The sequence below is a fragment of the Ornithodoros turicata genome, chromosome 1, assembly GCF_037126465.1.
Source record: "Ornithodoros turicata isolate Travis chromosome 1, ASM3712646v1, whole genome shotgun sequence".
Classification (NCBI taxonomy): Eukaryota; Metazoa; Arthropoda; class Arachnida; order Ixodida; family Argasidae; genus Ornithodoros; species Ornithodoros turicata.
The window spans coordinates 11,290,814-11,312,724 of NC_088201.1; the positions used below are offsets into that span (position 1 = coordinate 11,290,814).

Here is a 21,911-nt window from a genome sequence, read left to right on the forward strand (position 1 = left end):
GTCCTAGGAAAGACGTGTACTCTAGCACCTTAAACACGGGTGTATAAATATACAGCGGTCTGATTATCTAAAATAGAGCGCTGACAGATCGTCCGAGGGGGCTAATCACGTAGATCGGTTTCTATTCGCTGTTGTAAAACATGAATTCACTTTTTACTTTTCCGGAGCTTTCAAAATGCAAGGAAGGTACGCAAAGTGAGAACTTTCCTTGCAAGGTGTAAAGTCATATGAAGGTTAGTATAGTAGTTGGTACATGCAGCTCATAATGCTCTTGGGGGGGGAAAGGTTGGGAAAAAAGAACGCTGACTGTAGAAGACGAAAGCGAACAGCCACTGTAATACACACCGTGCATGAGCTGACTCGACGATCACCGTACTAAATTTGGTATGAATAAGGGCAGCCTAAAGGATCCTTTTAGCCGTAATATACTTTTTATGGTTTATGAGAAGCCAAAGCTGCACATAAAGAAGACAGTTGAAGAGAGGAGAAACTGAGAAAACACACAGGAAAGGATGTCCCTGTGTGTTCTGTATTCGTAACAAGTTTCTCGCTGTACTACCTTATGGCGAATTAGACAAGTCATTGCAGTGCAGAAAAGCTTACACTGGCTTGAGTGTGCATATTAATGCTCACTTCAGTGCAACGTGCGTCACATTTAATTGGTTGTTCTGTTCGTGCTCAGTTCGTGGCACACAAAAAACTGGTTGCTAAATGGACTTCTAGCAAATAGCACTATAGTTGTAACAATGAATGTGTAGTATTGCCAGCTTTGAAAAAAAAAAAAAAAAAAATTACATTATTACAGTATTTCTGGTTGCGTGAAATAAACGTTATGTACAATGAACCTTAACTCACCTGTATCCAAGGATGCTTGCTACATAACTGTCTGCACACCTGTTTGCCATATCTCAAGTTCAGATTTGCACTTGTTTTGCAGAGTGATTACACTAAACATCAAGGGCCAAATTTTTCTTGTACACACCCCATGCAGCCTGATTTTGACAACAAGGGACATGTTTGGTCAGAATCCAATCCAATTTCCAAATTACTTATCAAATTATTTTCATGCTGCAAAACTCTTAGTACTTTGAATGAAAGCAGTGCAGATATAAAAGAGAAGACTCAGTCCAGAAGGCAAACGGTGAAATGAAATATAGTACGAAGCACCTCGTCTCTCTCCCATTTTTCTTCCACTTTCACCTTCTAAACACACACACCAATGCCAAAGACCCGCCTATTTGGGTGTATATCATATTTTGTCTTTTTATATTTCTTTTTTTTTCTTTCCCGTTTGCCTGCACTTGCTGACGTGATCATGTGTTGTTCTTCCTTGCCCCTCTTGTCCAATATGTAATTGCTTGCATAGAGACAGACGTGCGAAGAGACAGACGATGCACATGTATTGCATGTACATCGAGGTGCTTCGTACTTTGTACTATATTTCATTACTCTGAAGGAATAAAGCTTCACCAACAGTCCCTACTGCAAAGCCTGTGCTCCTACTAATCCCCAGAGAAACACATTTACCCAAATGTGTAATAGCGCACACGTCATCTGCCTGGTGACCAAAGAACATCCTTGTCCTCTCACCGGAACATACATATATGCAAAGTTTTATCCCAGACCCGAAAAAGGAGGTTCCCGATTTCAGTTATGTCCAATTTCTTCCATGTAACAAAGGAACGAGGCAAGAGAAAAACTAAACTACCCTTCCTCTTGACAAGCACAGATACTGTATAGCATCCTCTGGCAGCACAGGGTCCTATATAATAACGCGATGAGCTGGGAGAAACGTCCATATATATCCAGCAAAATGGTACATATGGTGCAACTGCTCAATTTATTGTACAAATTGTAAAGCTGTATCATGCGCAGCTGTCATGAAAACAAAATAGTATACATCAACTCTGACCAGCATGTTTCTTAGAAACGTGCACTTGGATGAGGAAACTTTTCTGAAATTGTGTATGCCAGAGCACAGTATTAGCCTGTGTCAGGGTGCAGTAGGGGTTGTGGTGGACCTTTCCGTGCTCTCACAAGCAGAAAGGCACCGTTGACCCACACTGTGCAAACTTGCTACCTACTAATATGCTCATCTCACATGATGCCATGCTATGGGTGGTTCAGAGAATGATCGGTGAACTTTATGCGCACCAATCTGACATTGTGAAGGTTTGATGCTTATATTACTTAAAACAGATGGTTACAGTGCTCTAGCATAATAACATTAACATGGAATGAAACAAAGTTCACACTAGAAACAAAATATATCGCTCGTAAAATTGTCACTGCTACTCATAGTTACAATAACATCGTTCACATCCACACCTCAAATGACACATACATTCATACAACTGCACAAGAAAACATAGATACTACACATAAGTACGAGTTCTTCCTTAGTTGTGTTCCTTGGCAAGATAATGGGAACTAATTTTTAAAAAATGACAATTTCTAGCAGGACTAGACCACTTTCTCGACAAATAACCCATAAGTATGCAGTTATCTGTCCCTAAAAAAATGAGATGTCATCACACACAACGACAGCGGTATGCAACAACAGGTGTCTACATATGATACTCTGATCAAGTCTTAGAGAGTGCAAAAACAAATAGAAAGAGTTTGTGAACAATGACGTGCAGACTACATTCAAAATGCCTAAATCATATAGCCAATGCCATGACTACCTAATCAGATACTTTCCCGTCAGCCTCCACAGCTGTGGCAAAATACCAGTACATCACTTTGGCAAGCCACCAATACATACCATTGGCAAGGTGCCAATATGTTATCCACTTTAAACATCTCTTTACAGGATAAGCTCGTACACAACTGCTAATCCCACACAGTGCACATCTCAGGAATTATCACTGCAAGCTCACAGTTGCATTTTGGAAAATTTGGGGAAACAAAATGTGCACCTGGAAAGTAAGCTCTCATCTAAACTCTGCAAAGATGCACCTCTGCGCAACACACAGCCTACAGATTATAGCACTGAAGCCATGCAGTTAATCGTGTCATGCCCTGACCTTAGAAGTAACTTAGACAAATGAGACCCGAAGAAGCAAGCAAAATTACTGCCACTCAACGAGAACGCCCATCACGTGACATGCCCGTGAATGCCACCAGCATTGGTGGCATTCGGCAATTTTTTATGGCAACATAGACATAACATGGAGACCAGTGGTGATTGCAGAGCACAGCTCTCTAAAATGATTGAACGTTTGCTCTCCTAAAGTGCATTACGAGCTAGATACACTGTAGGGGTGTTGGAAAAGTACTTCCCCCACTCTACAACTGCCCCTGAGAACGTCACCGCTCAGTTCTCTGCGGGGGGGGCTATCACATTATGGAGAACACGAATTTAACCGCATTAAGTTTTCAACCATCCTCATCATTTAGTTTCCACGCCTCAGATGAGAGTCTTTGGGGATCTTAAAACATTCCATCGTGGATCCCAATTGGAATGAGTACCAGAAAGAACACTGCCAAGTTGCGCACAAGGTATTTCCAGTCCGCAGGGATGGCGTACACCACCAGCTTGCCCGTCAAGTGATGAATTTCGTGCGAGATGCAGATGAAAATGAATGATGTCACGATGACATTCAGCACAGGGTAGCCTGGTACCAGTACCAAAACGCCGTGTGTGTCGGCTGCCAGCCAGATGTGGTATTGTGCTATGAATAACTGTGGAAGAAAAATTACAGCATTGGTGCCAATTTACTACTGAATATAAACAGAAAAAGTCTTTGGAAATTGTTACACCTGCAGCAAAGGCTCATGGGAAGGCCTTAGGCCTTGAGCACAACGAAAGCTTGCCAAAGCAACTGTGGACGTTGTAACACACTGTGACACTAGGTATGGTGAAGACCAGATAAGGTCATTCAGAATACAGTAAATCTTTTTACGGGAATGGCCATGCCTGTACCAAATTCAATGCATCTCTGTACCACATGTTGCTGCTCTACACACATGTAGATGCTCTACCATACATAGTGCAGTCAATCTCCATGATAAGCATGACCTCTTGCAAATTTTCCTTTAAACATACTTCATCTGCTTTCCACTGCCATTTGTGGATAAAGTATCACTTCTTTCTGTGCAACAGGAGTGCCTGTGTCATGCAACTGTGTTCTTCTTTTTTTTTTGTGTGTGTGTGTGTGTGTGTGTTAGCACTGAAGCAGTATGGCTCATACAGATTACAGTTTTCAATCAATACACAACCAAATCCAATGTTACAACCACTCTAAACACCGTTTACATCATTTTTACGACATTAACTATGTCAGCAGAGATCTGGCTTCCACGGACTGCTTTTTCGGGGGATTTAGTAATTTTCAGAGGTTTTGAGTTAGCAACTGTGGTTGCACACTGTACATGCCGAGAACTACTTGATTTTATATTCCAAGCATTGATCTCAAAGTTTAAGAGTCAAAGTCAAAGTCTCAAAACAAAATTAGTTCACACAACGCTACCATTTAGAAGAAAACGCAATGGAAACAGAGCCGTCTGCGGCAGCAACGAATGCGATCCCCAGGAGGCAAGGATTGGCGGTATCCAATCAGACAGCTGGAGAAGCGCGCACATACCTATCATGCGCGTGTTAATTTAGAATGGGTCCGATCGTAGTGTTCCGTATATGCGCGGCATGATGCGCATTGCTGCATTTTTCAATACCGATTCACTGAATTGTCGTTCACTGCTTAGCGCCGAAGCAAGAAAGAGTCCAATATAATTATGATTGTAGCTTCGTAACAGAATTAAAGTTTTGAATTATGAAAACAAGTACGAAATCGACATAACGTTTAACTTAATTTGAATTAAACTTGTTTTTGCATTTTAGTGCCTCTTTAATAATACCATAGATGGGATTGCATTAGAGGTTTTTGTCTTTGCTATCCCTTTTGAGATATTGTATTTTATGTATTGAGATAATGATAAAAAAATCTTTGAATCCTTGTTAGTACTATCCACAATCCCGTGAAAAATTACTGTACTCTTTTCAGGGTTCAGGTCTCAGTGCATATGTACTGGGTGCAAAATATATACAATGTTCATAACTTGACCTCGCAGAGAAGAAGCTTACCTCCAGAGAAATTTTTCCAAACCAGGCAAAAAATGTGCTGTACCTGGTCCTAAGAAGGCCACTGATATTGCGCAGAATGACGTAGGATATGATCTGTGAAGATCAGCGTGAAATAAGTGAGAATTTTTCTCGAATTTCGTGCGTGAAAGAAAGACCACTTACTGGCACAAAAGAGATGTACGCATGGATTTCATTGCAGTCCGGCTTTGCTCGGCAAGCAAAGGCAAATGTCGTATAGAACTGCAGACATAATAAGAAAACTTTCTTTAAAAAGGAACACTCATGCGTTTTCAACGTATCAATGTCGCTGCTGCCATTTATTCCTTTTCGGTGTGCAGGTTCATATTTTATACACGCGCCTACTCAACTGCTACTAAAGTGAACAGAAAATTGTACAGTACCCCTATTCCTATGAGAGATGCCAGAGTTACGGTTAGTGAGAGGCCCCTTGAAAAAAGGTTCCCATGATTGTTATCGTCAATGACCTTGTACTGCTTCATTACGTAGTGTGCTAGGGCAAACAGCATGCCACTTGCTACACTCTGGAAGAGAGAGAAAAAAACACAAGTTTCGCACAGAACTTACTCACACAAGATACACGCATACAAGAAGAAGCTGTAGTGAATGAGGTCAGTTAAACATACAAGGATAAACACACAACACAAGCCTCACAACACCCATCAACTGCCAACACTCAATACAAGAAACAGCACACAAGATATGCACAACAGCTGTACGACAGCCTTTAGTAATACAGTCAACCCCGATTAGAATGACCAACTTATAATGAATGATCACCTATAATGTGCAAGTTTACGATAAATCAAAACTAATGGTCCAGTGGTCGTTACGGTGCAGAAAAGCTTACTGGCTTGAGTGTGCATGTTACACTGATGAACAAATTAGAATGGTGCAAGCGAGCTGGTGCACTGTAGAAAGAGGTAACATTCCCTTGAGTTTGAGGAACACACAAGATGATGAGGATGATGTGTTCCTCAAACTCAAGGACATGTTACCTCTTTCTATGTTACACTGGTTGCTACGTCACGTTTCATTGGTCGTTCCATTTGTTTCTACACTACACTGTGCTACATGAAAACAACCAGTGGAATTTGCCAGAACACCAGCGCCCTATGAAAACTTGGTCAATGTAATGCGAACAGTTTTCTGCTGTTTAAATGAATTAAACATGTTATATACAGTCGTGCCTCATTAATATGGACAATTTCGTCCCCGACCAAAATCATCCATAAAGCGAACCGTCCATATTATCAAATACCAAGGAAATAACAAAAACAATGGTGGAAGTTTATTGAAAAAAATTCCCGAATTAGTGCCTGCTTGCAAGTACACTTGGTTGCACGTTGATTTAAGCTAAGCAAAATGTTGGCAAGACGTAGAGCCTGCTGCTCATCACCATTGTCCTCAAAGAATTGAAAAGCCGTTTGTAGTTCCGCTTGAGCCGTAGCAGATGTGACAGAGCAGACAGTGTCCTACAGGCCTACAGGCATCATATAGGGACGTGGTTTCCTTCACAATGCATGCTCGAAACAGAAGACACTTGTGGCACCATCAAAATATCGACAGTACTAGCATCTCAGCCGTTATCTCCACATACATTGTACTAAAAAAAGATGAAACAAAACGGTCCTGATACTTATAGCTTTGGTCCTTGTAACATTCAAGGAAAGGCCCCCTGTGATTATTACATACATTATCTTCAGAGTGAATGTGCCAAGATTCCAAGATTTTTCTTACAAAGAAGGTAAGAAAGAAGAAGGTAAGAAAATTTTTTTGGAATCTTGGCACATTCACTCTGAAGATAGTAAAGCATGTAATAGTCAGAGGGGGCCCCTCCCTGAATGCTACAAGGTCATGACCAAGCTATAAGTATCAGCACTCGGATGATGTACCGTTTTGTTTCATCTGATGATGATGCCCGAATAGGCATCGAAACGTCATATTAAATTTTGTTTTCTTCTGTTACGTTAAACCAGAGTGTGTACATGAATAGTCATGACGTCCCCTGGCTTTTGGTCTATCTTTTGTCCTATCTAATATTGTCAAAATGGTTGAATGCTTCATGGTTATATTTGAACTTTTTCAATTTACACTCGTTGTCTTTATTAGCATCCCATATAGTCGCAACTTCTCATATAACGTTTCCATGCGGTGCACTGAACTTCATTATGAATAGGGTCTGAGGTTTTCGGGAAATATATTTAGCCAAATTCGGGGGGGGGGGGGGGGAATCGGGTGAATTCGGGTGTAAAATTTCTGTTATTATATGATACAGATAAAAATCGGGTTCATCAGGCTTGTTATACATATCACTAATGTAAAAAGAAAACAGTTTTTTAAACTAAGTAATAACATTGTCTGTGACAAAATGAGGACTGTGTTAAAAGGTCTATGGCGATTCAAATCTGCATGGTGATACAAACCTGCACATGGATTAAAGTACTACCTTGCGTAACGCGACGCTGTTACAAGCATTTACGTGAGAAGCGTTTTCGTTTCGGCGTCAGAATTCCGTTACGTCCGACGATTCATCGGCAATTCTGCGTACTTTGGCTCCTTTCAGAACCATCTACTAAGTTGTTTTGCGCTGGGCGTTGTTTCGGCCGCGGGGCGGTACAGCCATAGAACGTGCGCAACACACGCGGAACTGCGGGAAGCCACGCGCGCCGACGCGAGACTTCTCGGCGCGCGCGCGGAGACCTTACGCCGGAATCTGTCGACTACTGATATTCGCGCGCGAACGCTTGTGGTCGACGAACATGGCGACACTGGCACGCGTCACTCGCTCTGTCCGCGTCCCATGCGTTCTGGGTGGTCGTCCGCGGGCGTTTCTTCGCCGCGCGTACAAGGACCACGCGCCGTTTTGACGCTGGGGAAAGTGCGCCCCATGCGTTTCGTCCTACGGCTGCGGTGTCACCTCCTTCCGTCGGTGATCCCTCCCTGTCTTCCACTGCCGCAGTCGTGCGCCGTGTGAGAAGAAGGACTCCGGCTCGGGTAGAAATCGGGTTTTGCCCGAATCACTAAATGTGTGATTCGGGGTTAAATTCGGGGAAGAACTGGGTAAAACCCGAAGACCTCATGAATGAGGTGGGATGTAGATATCACTATTCTACATAAATAAAAGGAAAGAGCAGCAACACATAAGTATGGAGGATATCCCACACAGAATTTTAAGCTTCTGACTGAAGACGAAAAACTTACATATCTGTCAATCTTCCATCTGAACCACCATTCTTTGATAGAATCATCCGTCGTAACAAACAGAGCTTTCCATGGACGAGTCACAAAAATTTTTTCAAAGAATACCTTTGGGCACAAGAGGAAACAACACTGAGCAGGACTGAAAACTGCACTAGAAACAGGCAAAAATCCTACCACACAATGTTGTCGATGAACCCACCTCTGAGAGATATAACACGGTAACCACAGATAACAAGCCTACAAACTTTAAAACCAGATAAAGGTACTGCAATGGATTTGCTGCAAGAAAACACACATTAAATAAAGTCAAAGTTTTCATGCTATACCGATGTTTGAAGTTTTATAATGAAATGTTCGCACCTTCAGCAGACGTTGCAACCACCTGTGGTATGGTTGTCATAGTAACAAACACCACTACAAACCAAAAAGACACCAGAGGCACAAAGTAGTAGAATTGATAAGGCCTGTTCATACAAAGGCAGAGGACAACGACAAGCAGGTTCATGCGAAACAGCATCTGAAAGAAGTAAAAGAAAACTTCCTAGCTGCTTGCACACCTCTCCAGTGATATATTTGTTTCACAGTGAAGTACTATATTAAAACTCTTATTGCATATAAAGCTGCACACAAAACAAGACTGCAAGTACTCAGAGACATTTTCAATAAATTTCTTTTGCCGATAAAGGATTTTACAATATTTTTCTTCACACTAATATGTACAATTTCATGTTAACATTATCAATCAATAATCAATCTATCGATTTCCAATTAATCTATTATTAAATTGCTCTATCTGAACACAGTGAGACAGCTGGAAATCAGGAAGGTCATCAGCAGAGAGGTTTATTATGTTGATTTAGTGCTGTTCCTTATCTGTTCCTCTTTATCTCTGACCTTGTTTTTGGCAGCACTTTGGAAAACTGGACAAAACCAGTTTGGGTTGCTTCACCCCACGGTACACCATGCCATAGGCTACACTTAACAGAAGACTGACTGTCTGCTGTGTCTTATAGCACACACAACCGAAGACATTTGCTCGTGTAAGAAAATTGAAGTTGGAAAAGCTGTAACTGAATGGGCAAGGGCTTTGATTTGAGACACTGGTAAATATGTTCTACATACTCATTTTTAGTGCACACACACACAAAAAATCAGCTGCATTTACTGTACAAACTTTTATGTACCGGGTGTACATTGTTTTATATAAAAATACACAATATTTACATATATACAAAACTGGGTTCACTACAGTAACATGGCAATGCTGGCATTTCTACTTTTCAATTTTTGCAGAATTTGTACATGTCATGCAATTTGACCTGTTATGCAAGGGTCATAGATGGCATGTATGTAAACTACACTTGGCATGTAAAACATTTACTTTGAAGGCTGACTACAGGGCTTAGCTAGCTGCGAGCTTGGCTCACATATCTTCAAAATGGAATGTATAATTAGAGCTGCACGTTATAGGACTAAAGCTGGTAAATCCAGTTTACATCCCTTGATTTGCAGCATCGTCACTTCAGCTAGAACCCAGTCCCTGAAAACCCAGCCCTGAAAAAACTCTGCAGGAGAACACTAAATGCTTCGCTCCTGGTGCTGTCTCTCGCCATTTCACGTTCATCTGAAATGTCAAAGCTTACTCCACTAAAAAATATTCTCTTTCACAGCCCTTTACATGACGTCAGCTCTCTTTTACCCTCTTTTACAGACACTGACATAAAAGCTGGATTTTACTCCCCCCGATTTTGAAAAGACATAATACCCAAACATACAAGGGTCTAGCTGTAACTGACCTACAAAGAGCACAAGCAGCATTTCAATAGCACTGTTAAGCAGAGTCAACATCATAACGGCAAATGATGTACCTGCCATAATCGATAGAGACCAAAATCTCCTTTGTGCCAGAAGTATGTGAAGTGTCCATACCCTGTCAGAAACAGGTAGGACGTTACCAGAACTCGTATGTGCATGTAAATGGGTAGGACCTAGTGGAAAGAGAATACATGTGAATCAAGGTCAGAGGATAGGAGCATTAGATGCATTGCACACGGCCTTACCTGGCTAGCACCAGTCATATGGTAGATAAGAATGATTAGTTGCATCCAACCTTTCCACTCATTGGTTTGATCTCGGTGAAGAACTTGAGTCTTCAAAGGAAAAAGATAGTGTATCATAGTTACAACACGGAAAGCAACATGTTCTGATGACCCCTCAACTTAGGTGATTGACACTTAGAAAAACTAATTAGGTATTTGCATTCTAGTGTGCTCCACCTGTATACACAGCCTTCAGATGAGAGTTCTCAAGGTAAAAATAAATGAAAATGAAATGTGTAGTGTGAGCTAGTTCAACTTGAAATTAAATCAGCTGTATACATAGGGCTCTGTGCTTTCAAATTTTATGTTTTTTGAAAATCGGGCGGTAAAAATTGGGTTTTATTTCAGGAGCCGTAAAACAGGGTAAGATCGGGTGATATCAGGTGGAAAAATTGATCTTCGGGTGAAAAAAAAAGTGTTTCTCTCATTTTAGATGAGCATGAGATGCAGAACAGCTGTGCTAAGCAGTGATGGTCAGTAGTTAACTACATGTAGTTAAACTACCTGATTGTAGTTAAAAAGTAGTTATCAACTACTTGCAGAAATGTAGTGGCAACTACTAGTTAAACTACTATTTTAAGTAGTTAACTACAGTAGTTAGGTTACTGAAGGCGCCAACTACTTCCGATGGTGCCGCAAGCTTTACGGCACGATTGTGCTTCCGACTTTTACCTTGAGCTACTTGTTTGATGAGAACGGAGGTGCAGAGCAATTGTGTTGTGCATGTGTACTAAATCTTCACTTTTAACGCTTGTCTAGTGAAGCCTCATTTGCTGTGAAATAATTCTGCAACTTAGTTTATCGCGTAGGCAGAGAAAGAATCCCGCCGCAAGCTTTGTATTTGACGATCGTAGCAATGGCTTGAGCCAAAATTTATTATTGCTTGTGATTCATATTTAGGTGTCCAAGAACACTACAAGGGATTGGTGTTGGTGAACAACGATAAGTAGTTATAGATGTAGTTAAACTACATTGCAGTAGTTAAAAAAGTAGTTTTAACTACTCCCCTGAAAAGTAGTTGAACTACTAGTTAAACTACTCAATCACAAAGTAGTTAGTAGTTATAGTTAAAGTACTGTAGAAGTAGTTAGTGGCCATCACTGGTAAGCGCAACCTCGCAGACCACTTCTGATCTACATTCAAAATTTCTGCTGAGATGCTTCTTTCGCACACTTTCCTTGGTTTATTCACCGTGGTCAGTATCACTAACAGTGTTTTGGCAAGTGAAGTTTGCCAGTATGTGATGGAACACAGCTGTTTTCACACAAGGTTTTCTGCACTCGGTCAAGTCCTTAACTTTCAAAAGCACTCTATGACTGAGTAGAACCATGCATTTCCTTACGACCTCCGCCAGCCCCTTTTGTCACATTATCTGCTCTGACAACTACGGAACCAATAGGATCGCCTTGCTCAATTTGATCAACTCGCCCAGCTTTCCTTGTTCCTTCAGGAACACCTTCTTTGTGCATTTCTGCCAAGAGAAAGAACCTCCAACAGAGTAGCTTCTTTGGCAGTTATTTTACTCTCCTCAGATTGTAGCACTATGTTTCCAAGGATCTCTTTTATATCGGATGGGACATTCCCTGCTGAACTTCCATTCAAACGTCTCGAAGCTCTTCTCTACTGCGTCCTTTTTCCTACCTTTATGCATCCTTTTTTCCTCATGATCATGAACCTGACATTCCTCTCAGGTTCTTGCAAACGCTTCTCACCAGTGCAGAGAGCTAATCAGCTTGCTTGCCTTAATGTGCTTGTACAGGCTACAGCCCGAAAGGGTAAAATTTGTTTAAAACCGCATCGAAGCCAAAGGTTCCGACGGATATCGTATGCCATTAACAAGAAGAAAAAAAAAAGTGGTACCATGTATCTCCTCATTTCTTAAAAGACAAGCAATGATCAGGCACAACAAAACAAAATCTGTTCCCACAGGTTCACTGGCCTCACTTTTTTTTTTTTTTTCTTTTCTATGTACATGTATAGTACTCATGTTTTATATTTCAGGTTGGTTTCAGGTCACTGTTGTCTCGAGAGAGCTTGTGGTTAAAATCTGGGCTAGTTGGTAGATCATTTTTCTTAAGATCAGTAAAACAAATCCCAGTGCTGGGATAAAAGAAATATGAAAGGACGACACACACAGACATTTGTGCTGAAAGCATCAGTGCCAGTGTCTGTGTGTGTCACACTTTCTCATTTCTTTTATCCCAGCACTGGTCTTTTCTTTTTTTTACCGATCATGAGAGAGGCACTCGACAATGTGAGACCAAGAGTGTAGTAGCTGCTTACATGTCAAATTCCCCCATGTTATTACGTATCAGCATATGTATGGTGCAAGTAGAAATTAAAAAAAAAAATACATGTTGGCCCTCTTCACCTAAGAGCCTGCAAATATCTTAAACGTCTCTGGCTCAGTATGGTGATATGACAGTGTGAGTTAGTAATCTGTGTAACACCAGTTAGGAATCTTGGTAAAGCTACATATACCACTTGATTAGCAGAGAAGGGATGTCAGATCAATCCCGAAAACGTCTACCGACTGAGTACCCTTAATTCTTACACATTGTCCCAAGCCCATTCGTCTCAAAAAGAGACACTCCTGCTTTGCAGATAACAGACTAGCATGAAGAAAACAAAATAAATTACCTTCATGGTTGGCAAAATACTACCCACAAGAAATTAAATTACACATTTATCATAGAGTGTAAATAGTTTTGTCCTTACATGTTGAGTTTCCTCTGTAAAGAACAAGCCAAGTGCAAACACATACGCCACAGGCAAGAAGAAGTTGAAATGAGTGTAGTACTTGTTCTCCTTCATGAAAAAATTGGTCCTAAACAAAAAAAAACAAAGGTTAATGAAACTTCTCACATAGTACTATGCCATTACATGCACTATACTAATCACATTAGACCTGTTCAGCAATCAGAATGAGCACAAGAAAAGCTTTTACAAATGGAAGCATACCACAAAAAAGCAGTGATATGGCTCGGCTTCTTCTTAAAAACACTTTGTCACAATTATACTGCTAAATATATTCAGGATACTGATTTCCTAGAGACACTCCGTACACATAGGAAAAACTGTGCTACAAGTCTACTCTAAGTTTACCACTGCCTCTGGTTACATACATAGCTGTAAGCAACTAGCACATTTTGTTGGTAAGATGCACAAAAACCAGAAAAGCAAAATTCACAGGGACTGAGGAATCCACATTAAGCAGGCAATAATCACCTAGATTGTGGATCAGCATATTTACAAAAATTACACTACATATTTGTACAATGTATTCTACAAGGTCTGTCTAGTGCACCAGGAGACAAGGCTTCCCAGGTATTATCCGTGGTTCAACGACAGCCACAGAGAGGTCAGCGGGAAGAATGTCCTATTCCCATCCATGTCAACAAGAAGTTCCAACTGACGGTTCGTAACCAGTTTTGGGAGCTTGATAGCCAGGGAATCTGCAGCATTCCGCAATTTGGCAGGACGGAAGCAGGTACAAGTGCTGCTCGCGGGCACATGCGAAGCTACACTTTAGCCTTTAAATTGGAAGTGCTTGAAAAGCTCCCATAGAAACATCAGTGCAGCAGCACGGACGACCAGATTTAAAAGAGTGTAGTGGCTGTCCATATTTGTAGCACTGTGTCCAATAATAAATGTTTGGTGTGCTCACAATGCCGGTAACCATGCTTAATCCGGCATGCCGGGATAGACCAGAAGGGCAGATCACAAAAGCTGGTCTACACCGCAAAAGCCGCCATGCCGTAAAATGCGAAAATGAAAATGTAATAGGGTTTGCAAACTTAGATGCAACAGTGATTGAGGAAAAAGAACTACTACGGGTTGACCTGTCGTTCAAATACTGCCACAACTAAATCCACATTTCACGAACTCATGAGAAGTACAAAGATAATTCAACACGAGAAATCTGCCAAGAACAGTAAACGGGTGAAAGTGAAAAGCAAGAGCAGCACATGATTTTAGTAATTTTACACATTTTTTCGAGTCAGTAGGACTGCAAGGAGATAACTATAATTTGATACATGCTATCCAACATCACCTGGTTCTACACTGTTTTTCAACTGCATAAACAGAACCTTAATTCTTACACTCCGAACATCTCAGGAAAAAAATTGAGAATGTAAAGAACACGAAAGAGTCTGTTCTTGCCCAGTCTAGCAAGTAAGTAATGATGACGGCAATAGGAACATAAACTGACTGCAATGCACACCCTTACCTATCACATAGGAAGAAATAGCTCATGATCAATCCAAGCTTTGCAAGGTTCACAACGAGGGAGTACCATGAATTCTCTGTTTTGTCATGTTTTATGGAGCCTACAGAAGCAACAACGTATCATACTGCATCACCTTAGATACACCTTATCAACATGTTGTATCGGCACTCAATTCCTAAATTCTACTTGCCAATGACAAGTGGCCGCGTGTCACCGTGAAAAAGCAGGAGCCTCCGTGCCATGAGCTTTCTGTGGACAAACATGGCAATCGCAAGGATAGATCTGGAAGGGAACCATGTTTTAAGTGCGCCTGTGGGAAAAATTTCACAACAAATACCATGGCACGGAAGTTAGGTTTAAGAACTGCATTTAAATAGCGCGTGAATCCCTGAACTGCGCAGGCATAGATGGTTAACTAATATCAGAAACTGCACGTGCAACCATATCCACATCATTTTCCCGACTCATTCATATTCACTTGTTGATAACCTGCATATGCACACAACATTTGCTGTTCGCTTTCATAACAATCTCCCCTTCAATACCATAAAAGTGTCGTAGCAGAGAAACAAATTGGGGGGGGGGGCACAGTTTTGCCCACGGAAGCCACATGCCCTCTAAACGCATTTTTAATGTGAGCATTAATTTTTAAAAAAAGTGATTCGTCCGCCAATGTGGTTTATGCCTCTTGACTGTCTGCTATTTGCTGCTGAATGCTGTCGTCTGCTCCTACTTCAATCAGGACTTCAACTTAATTCCAACTTAAATCATTGCAATTTCTACACTCCTCCTGGATATTCAGGAGCTTTTCCAGGAACTTTTGTCAAATTTCCAGTGTGGCCCAAAAAAAAAAAAAACAGCAAGACACACATCCTCGTTCAAAGCATGCTCCTTGCATGCATATGTTTGCCTTGAAAGCACTTACAAGACACCGAATGCTGAAAAAGTAACAATTTGAAGCATGGTGACAGGCTCCGAGCTGCTACAGCAAGTTCCATCATTGTAGTTCATGTGATCATTGCAGTACATGTTTGTTAGAATCTGTATTGCCTGGAAGAGAGCACGTAACAGGATATACGCTGCAAGTTCCCCACGAGTGCCAATGCAATTTGTCACAACGTACAAGAGTGACTCACATAATTTACGGCAAACATTCCTGTGTGTAGTCCATCTTCTTGGTCATTGTTGTATCCAAGTGATATAAGTCGTACTGAACTCCACAGATCCACATTACTGTAGCGCCTGTTTGAAATACAATTTTGCAAAACAACTAGAGTAAGATTGCAATTAGTACAAGTTAAGGAGTTTTGCGACGGTTCCATGTGATGGAGCGGGATTTCTTACCGCTCTCTATGAAAAACAAAAACAGTTTCATTTAAGTTGGAACCTACCTTTAAAAAAAAAGAAAAAAGAACGACTGTGCATCGCACTGGAACGAGACAGTCTGCATAGTGTTACTAGTCCTGCAAAGATATTCAGCGTATTTTTTGTTTCCTAATGCAGTAATTAATTAATTGAAATTAATTGTGTAACTTTTTAATCATTAGGATTAGAGTAAAAGCGTCCAATAGTGAAGTTGTGGTGACATGAGGTGACGAATTCCGATGGGCACAATTCTCTACATGTCATGCACCGTTTTTTTTTTTTTTAAAGGTGTGGGTCCAACTTAAATGAAACACCCTGTATACTGATCTCACTGCAATTTTTAAAACTAAAATGTGTATACCCATGTTTGAATAAATGGTGTACGTTAATAAGTACAGCCTGAAGTTTTCGGGAAATTTTTTTCTAAATTCGGGGGGTAAAAATCGGGTAAATGAACATGTGCACTAAATTCATGCGAATTCGGGTGAAAAAATTTCCATTACGCTACAATCGGGGAGAAATCGGGCTCAGTTATTCAAACTAACTGTAGTGGTTTGGTACAAACGGTGATGAAACTGCATTTTTCTGCCAAACAAGTAAGTTGGTACATTCCTACAGACATCCCAGAGAGGGCAATTTGCCTGGTAAAAATCGGGTTTCACCCTAAAGAGGCAACCTTCAATTCTGGGTGCAAATTCGGGGAAGAATCGGGTAAAACCCTAAAACTTCGGGCTCTATTAATAAGTAATCAAATATGGACTGGTACTAGTCAAACATCTGGAAACAAATGTAAGTCATTGCCTATACTTACAAAGCATTTGCAGCTGCTTCATTGTAAAGGTCTATCTGCTCATTAGTAATCATCTTGCGAGAGGGGTCTAGCTTTCCTGGTGTCACCGGACCTTGCATGACCCACAAAACACGCGTGGTGTTTGCCAGATGGTCGAGGTAGGGAACAAGGTGCACCATATTGGTCCGGTATTGTTCTAATGCGGCTTCACTGGCATTAAATTTCTTAATGAACCATGTTGCACTGCCCGTCACCACCACAGTGGGGCGCTCCCGGGCTGGAAGTAAGAGCCACCTCTCGTATGCGTTGTACATTGAAGTATTTACCACTGGTTGCCATATAAATTCCTGAAAGCAATATAACACATAACTTTAGTCAAAATGGTTACTTGTAGGCACTCATTGCAGTGGAGAGCAGTGGACTACTACTGTAGAGAGAGGGTCTGCAAAAAAGTGGTACCAAATTTCACAAAAACGGATACCGGGTTACAAGCTCAAGCAAGGTAAGAAATTTTATATTTTTCTAATACAATGGAAACATATGTGGCTTGAGAGAGTCTCCCTGTACTATGTGACAGAGAGTTCTTAAATGTCATGTTGCAGTTTGGAATGTATCCCATAATCAGTGACGTTACTAAGAAGAAGTATTATAGTGGAAATGTTACTGTAACACGTACTGACCATTTTAGTGTATGTTAATGGCTTTCAGTTGGTGAGGCCCTCACTCTGACGGGAGGACATCACATTCTACGTGAAGTCTGATGTCAGCCGGTAAAGGCCGAAACAGCTGTCCAGTGAAGGTATGGCGACGTTTGAGTCATATACTGATACACTACGTGTAGCCAAAGAGCTTAGACTTCTTTTTTCTTCGCATTCCATAAATATGCAATGTACATCGGGAACCGCCATCATGCACTTTGTCCACTGCCACCTCAATTTCTTCCCCAAACTATGTCTTTCAGCTCATTTTATAAAATAAAATCACCCTGAAGTAATACCCTCAGCTTGGCTCCTCCCCCTTGATGTTGATCAGGGCTCGCTTCCCAAATGCAGAGGAGACTCCTCAGTGGCATCCTCAGCACCTTCAGTTGTGCCTCAGGCAGGCACTAAGTATTCAACGCTGCTTGTGTGCAGAGCACTGCCAAAACTCCCGAGGATGACACTGAGGAATTTCCTTAACGTTTGTGCAAGGAGGCCCAGGTTAAATATGGACAAAGGCCCTGCACCACTAGCTTCTCTACCGTTTAAAACACAAAATTATAAATAAAGCCTGAAGTTTTCGGGAAATATTTTTTTCCAAATTCGGGAGGTAAAAATCGTGGAAATAAACATGCGCTTTAAATTCATGCGAAATTCAGGAGGAAAACTGGGCTCTATTACTCAAACGAATAGTACTGGTTTGCTACAAACGGGGTTGTACTAATCGTGTTTGCTGCCAAACAAGCTATTGTGCGTTCCTACAGATGTTTCAGTGAGGGCAATTTGCCAGGTAGAAATCGGGTTTTGCCCTAAAGTGGCAACCTTCGATTCGAGGTGCAAATTCGGGGAAGAATCGGGTTAAACCCTAAAACTTCAGGCTCTAATCATAAACGTGACAACAACCCTCGTATTATGACTTACAACAGTCAGCTTCAGGTCCTTATCAATAAATTTCAGGTCATGCTGAGGTTTCGTATCCCCTTCCGAGGCACTCGCCGAAGCCTGAACTTGACGCAGGAACGCGAGGTAGAGCTGGCGGATTCGGGAGTCGCCAAGGAACACGATATGGTTCTTGCCACCCCAGTATGCAATGTATCGCATACACATTCGACTCTCTCTGCACAAAGGACCAACATGTTAAGCACCGCGCAGGTGCAGGCACTACATTTTTCGGTTTCTTTGCGAATACAGTGAACCCTCGATAATATGACCACCACCGTTCCTGCAGATTTCGGTCATAAAGCGAATTGTCATACTAACGAGAAACGCCTCAGAGAACGCTTCGTTCCGGCCATTCTTAGGTGCACAGCAGCAGCAGCACGGTGTGACCTGGTCTCGTGGTCAATGCTGTTTTAAGCACTACAGTGCTTTGGCAGTCCGAAAAGCGCTACGAGTAATTCCGAGGTCAACAACATCAGCAGTCATCCCAAACCCTTGGCGCCCTACTTCAACACGTGACACCCTCTGCCTGAGGTATGTGTGTAGCCTCTCCCTGGGGCTACTCTGCGGGTCATGTGACGTGGTCACAATAACGAGAAGATATTACCTGCGTTTGACCCTACTTGTGACAAAAATCTGTCATTGTCGGATAAGCGGATTGTCATACTAACGAGATAGATTTACATGGCAGCGTAACGGTTCCCAAGAAAAACTGTCATAAATTGAGTATGCCATATTATCGGGGGTCATATTAACGAGGGTTCACTGTATGCAAAGTGCACAGTGATGATGCTGAATTCTTACGCATTGCTGTAGGTGTGCAACATGCAGCCGTAGGGTTGCCAGACATGGTAACCTTGAAACCTTCCATCGCTAAGAAGCCATTTGCAGGTGTCAATGCCTACAGAGTAACATAAGAAGATAAGATGCGTTAAGTCTCGAGCATTGGTAAGAAACTATGCGACAGAAAAGGTAGCCCTGAAAATAGCAGGAACAGTGAAACCTCCCATTACGGACACCTCTCCTAGATGGACACTCTAGCTGGGTTCGCCCCGACAAGCTTTAATGCTCTTCCTTCGATACCTCTCGTGTATGGACACCTCACTTCAGCGGAAAAGAATCCTGGTCCCAAGGGTGTCCGTACTAGAGAGGTTGCACTGTATTAGTAATAACAACAGAATAAGCACAATAGCAGTAACGAGACATTGTTCAAATATTGTTCTGTGTATGATAAACGATGCATAAGGACATGAAACCGAAAAGGAAAAACATTTCGGAGATGTCCTTGGTTGGGTGGTGTCAAAAAATTCCGGATTATACTTTCCTTTTTCAGTTTTTACTTTCTAGTCACTCGACTATGAGATTCTATAAATGCTGAACCAAAGCTACTATGACAAACAAATGCTGAACTTACAAATACGAACAACTCTCAGGAGCACCTTCTGAAGCTATTTGAGAACTGTGCTGGGTACAACATAGACATGATGTTCTCTACACCAATTATCATGAAAATCAACAGTGCATTTGTTTAGTTTTAGAAATTCTGCATTTGTCAGCATATTCAATGATTCAAAACTTTGGAAGACACTTCTGAAATGCAGCCTCGCTCGTTACTAGTATCAATGTCGAGGCAGGGAGGAAGGCCATTGGCAGGAACGGAGTTTATTCTTGTACCACGTGCATTGTACAAGCAAACTTTATATCTCTGTCATGGCCTTCCCGCAGTGCTGCAGACACAGAGTAGATCAAACTGGTATACTATATAACCAGTGTAGTATAACAGTTTGGTAGCCTATCTGCCTATTGGTTCCAAGGTTGGGAACTCGATCCAGGCTGAGGACGCCAGCAACCTCGTAGCAGGGTACAAGTTGCTCAGACGTGCTGCCTTTCGCGAGGGACATTAAACACAGTGTGCCGCGTGCCGAGGCTTCAGCGCATGTGAAAGATCCCCTCAGGTGGCCAAAATTAATCCACGCACTGACCACAGTGGCGTCACTCATGATTATAGTTATCTCAACTGCTGAAATCATGAGCAATTACATAGCACGTGTAATAGTAACACTGAAGCACAGTGGAATATACCTGCAAACTCTTGTGGTATTATATATGTAACTAAATTGTGCCAGCATAATCGCCTGGAACTGGCATGTCAACCAATGTGATTCACCTTTGCCTTTTTCCGTTCCCAACGTATGGTTTAAATAGTGAAGTTTGTTCTTTGAAGGTCTTGATTCCGTGGCGTAGCCCCCCGAAGTCGTGCCTTTGGTAGTGCATTTGGTAGTGCATTTGGAAAAGGGAAGCGAGGGGGAAATCCTCCTTCCCCATGTAAAGTCCCCATAGAGCCCCTTCCGAAATATTTTTCTGGCAACACCACAATCTTAATGCCTTCCTTATCAGCACGCATTCCTTATCGGTAGGCAGCATCTGCTATACCGTGGCTACCTCAGGTGCATCAATCACATTGCTGTGTCACTCGTTTGTACCCTGGGAAAAACACCACCAGCAATCAGGGTTGTGAAGCCAGGCTTAAGTCTGCATTTTAATCTCGTTAGAAGCTCAAGCTTTTTAACGGTGCGCTGCTTTCCCGTCCATCAAGTGGGTTGCTGATAGCTGTGATAGCCGGACTCATTCAAGTTATGGATGTGTCACGCTAACGTATCATATCAGAAGAGAGAGAACACAAAGCAAAAATTCGTAGTTGAAATGCTTATGAGCCTGGGCAGTTGCAAAGGGGCGAAAGTGGTCAGTGATTATTGTGGTCAGTGTGAAGCAATATAATGTAAACAAGTACGCTGACTCCCACACGGGCAATGCATACATACCGTAAGTCAGGTGAATAATGCTGTGGTATACCACAAAACCGATGACAACAAAAAACGCTACTATTTTGCAGTTTTTGGCGTTTATGTGATGGATGAATTCGGAACCAGCATTCACACGCCGCCCACCTTCCACCATGTTTGGTGTGTACGGCCGGCATTTGTAATCGATGATGCTCGCTCCTAATTATGCACATGTGCATCAGCGTATGAAGACAAGCGCCTGACTGTGGCCTGACTCAAACAATTTCATAATCTTGTGCGCATAAAATCAAATAAACGGTATATTTAATTGATTAATGGATATATTATTTGAAACAGAGTCTTTTGAGTACAGTTTTACGATCATACAAAAAACTTGTATGCTGTATAAACTCGCACGGGTATTTCCTTGAGTATTCCCAAGGTGTGCAATGTGCGACATCAGCACTATATGTAATGAAACAACCATAAGCACCGTGCGGCTTAGTCATTTAGCCAATAGAGGCACAGATTTACATTGCGCCGCGGAGAACGGTCGGCGAAGCGGGGCAAAGCACTCATCACTGTTTGTGCGCACGCGCGTATTTAGCCGTGATGGCTTCAATTGGCTTCAACCCTCAATGTTGCCAATGCTTCGCTGTGGTTGCAATCCACTGGAAGTATGCTGGAAGTCACAGATA

General features: G+C 41.8%; 1 protein-coding gene across 1 annotated transcript; it reads right to left on the reverse strand.

The window, feature by feature from the left end:
* Window positions 1-1,821: 1,821 nt before the first annotated feature.
* On the reverse strand, window positions 1,822-21,430 carry LOC135377470 (N-acetylneuraminate 9-O-acetyltransferase-like). Its single transcript, XM_064609888.1, has 18 exons — window positions 21,253-21,430; window positions 19,235-19,331; window positions 18,413-18,608; window positions 16,815-17,140; window positions 15,775-15,880; window positions 15,564-15,688; window positions 14,829-14,920; window positions 14,639-14,738; window positions 13,126-13,234; window positions 10,369-10,458; window positions 10,177-10,296; window positions 8,669-8,825; window positions 8,508-8,587; window positions 8,309-8,413; window positions 5,488-5,628; window positions 5,249-5,326; window positions 5,087-5,179; window positions 1,822-3,687 (listed from the first exon to the last, which is right to left on the reverse strand). Exons 1-18 carry the CDS (start codon window positions 21,386-21,388, stop codon window positions 3,436-3,438), a joined length of 2,403 nt encoding a protein of 800 aa, XP_064465958.1. The 5' UTR covers window positions 21,389-21,430; the 3' UTR covers window positions 1,822-3,435.
* Between the last annotated feature and the right edge of the window lie 481 nt (window positions 21,431-21,911).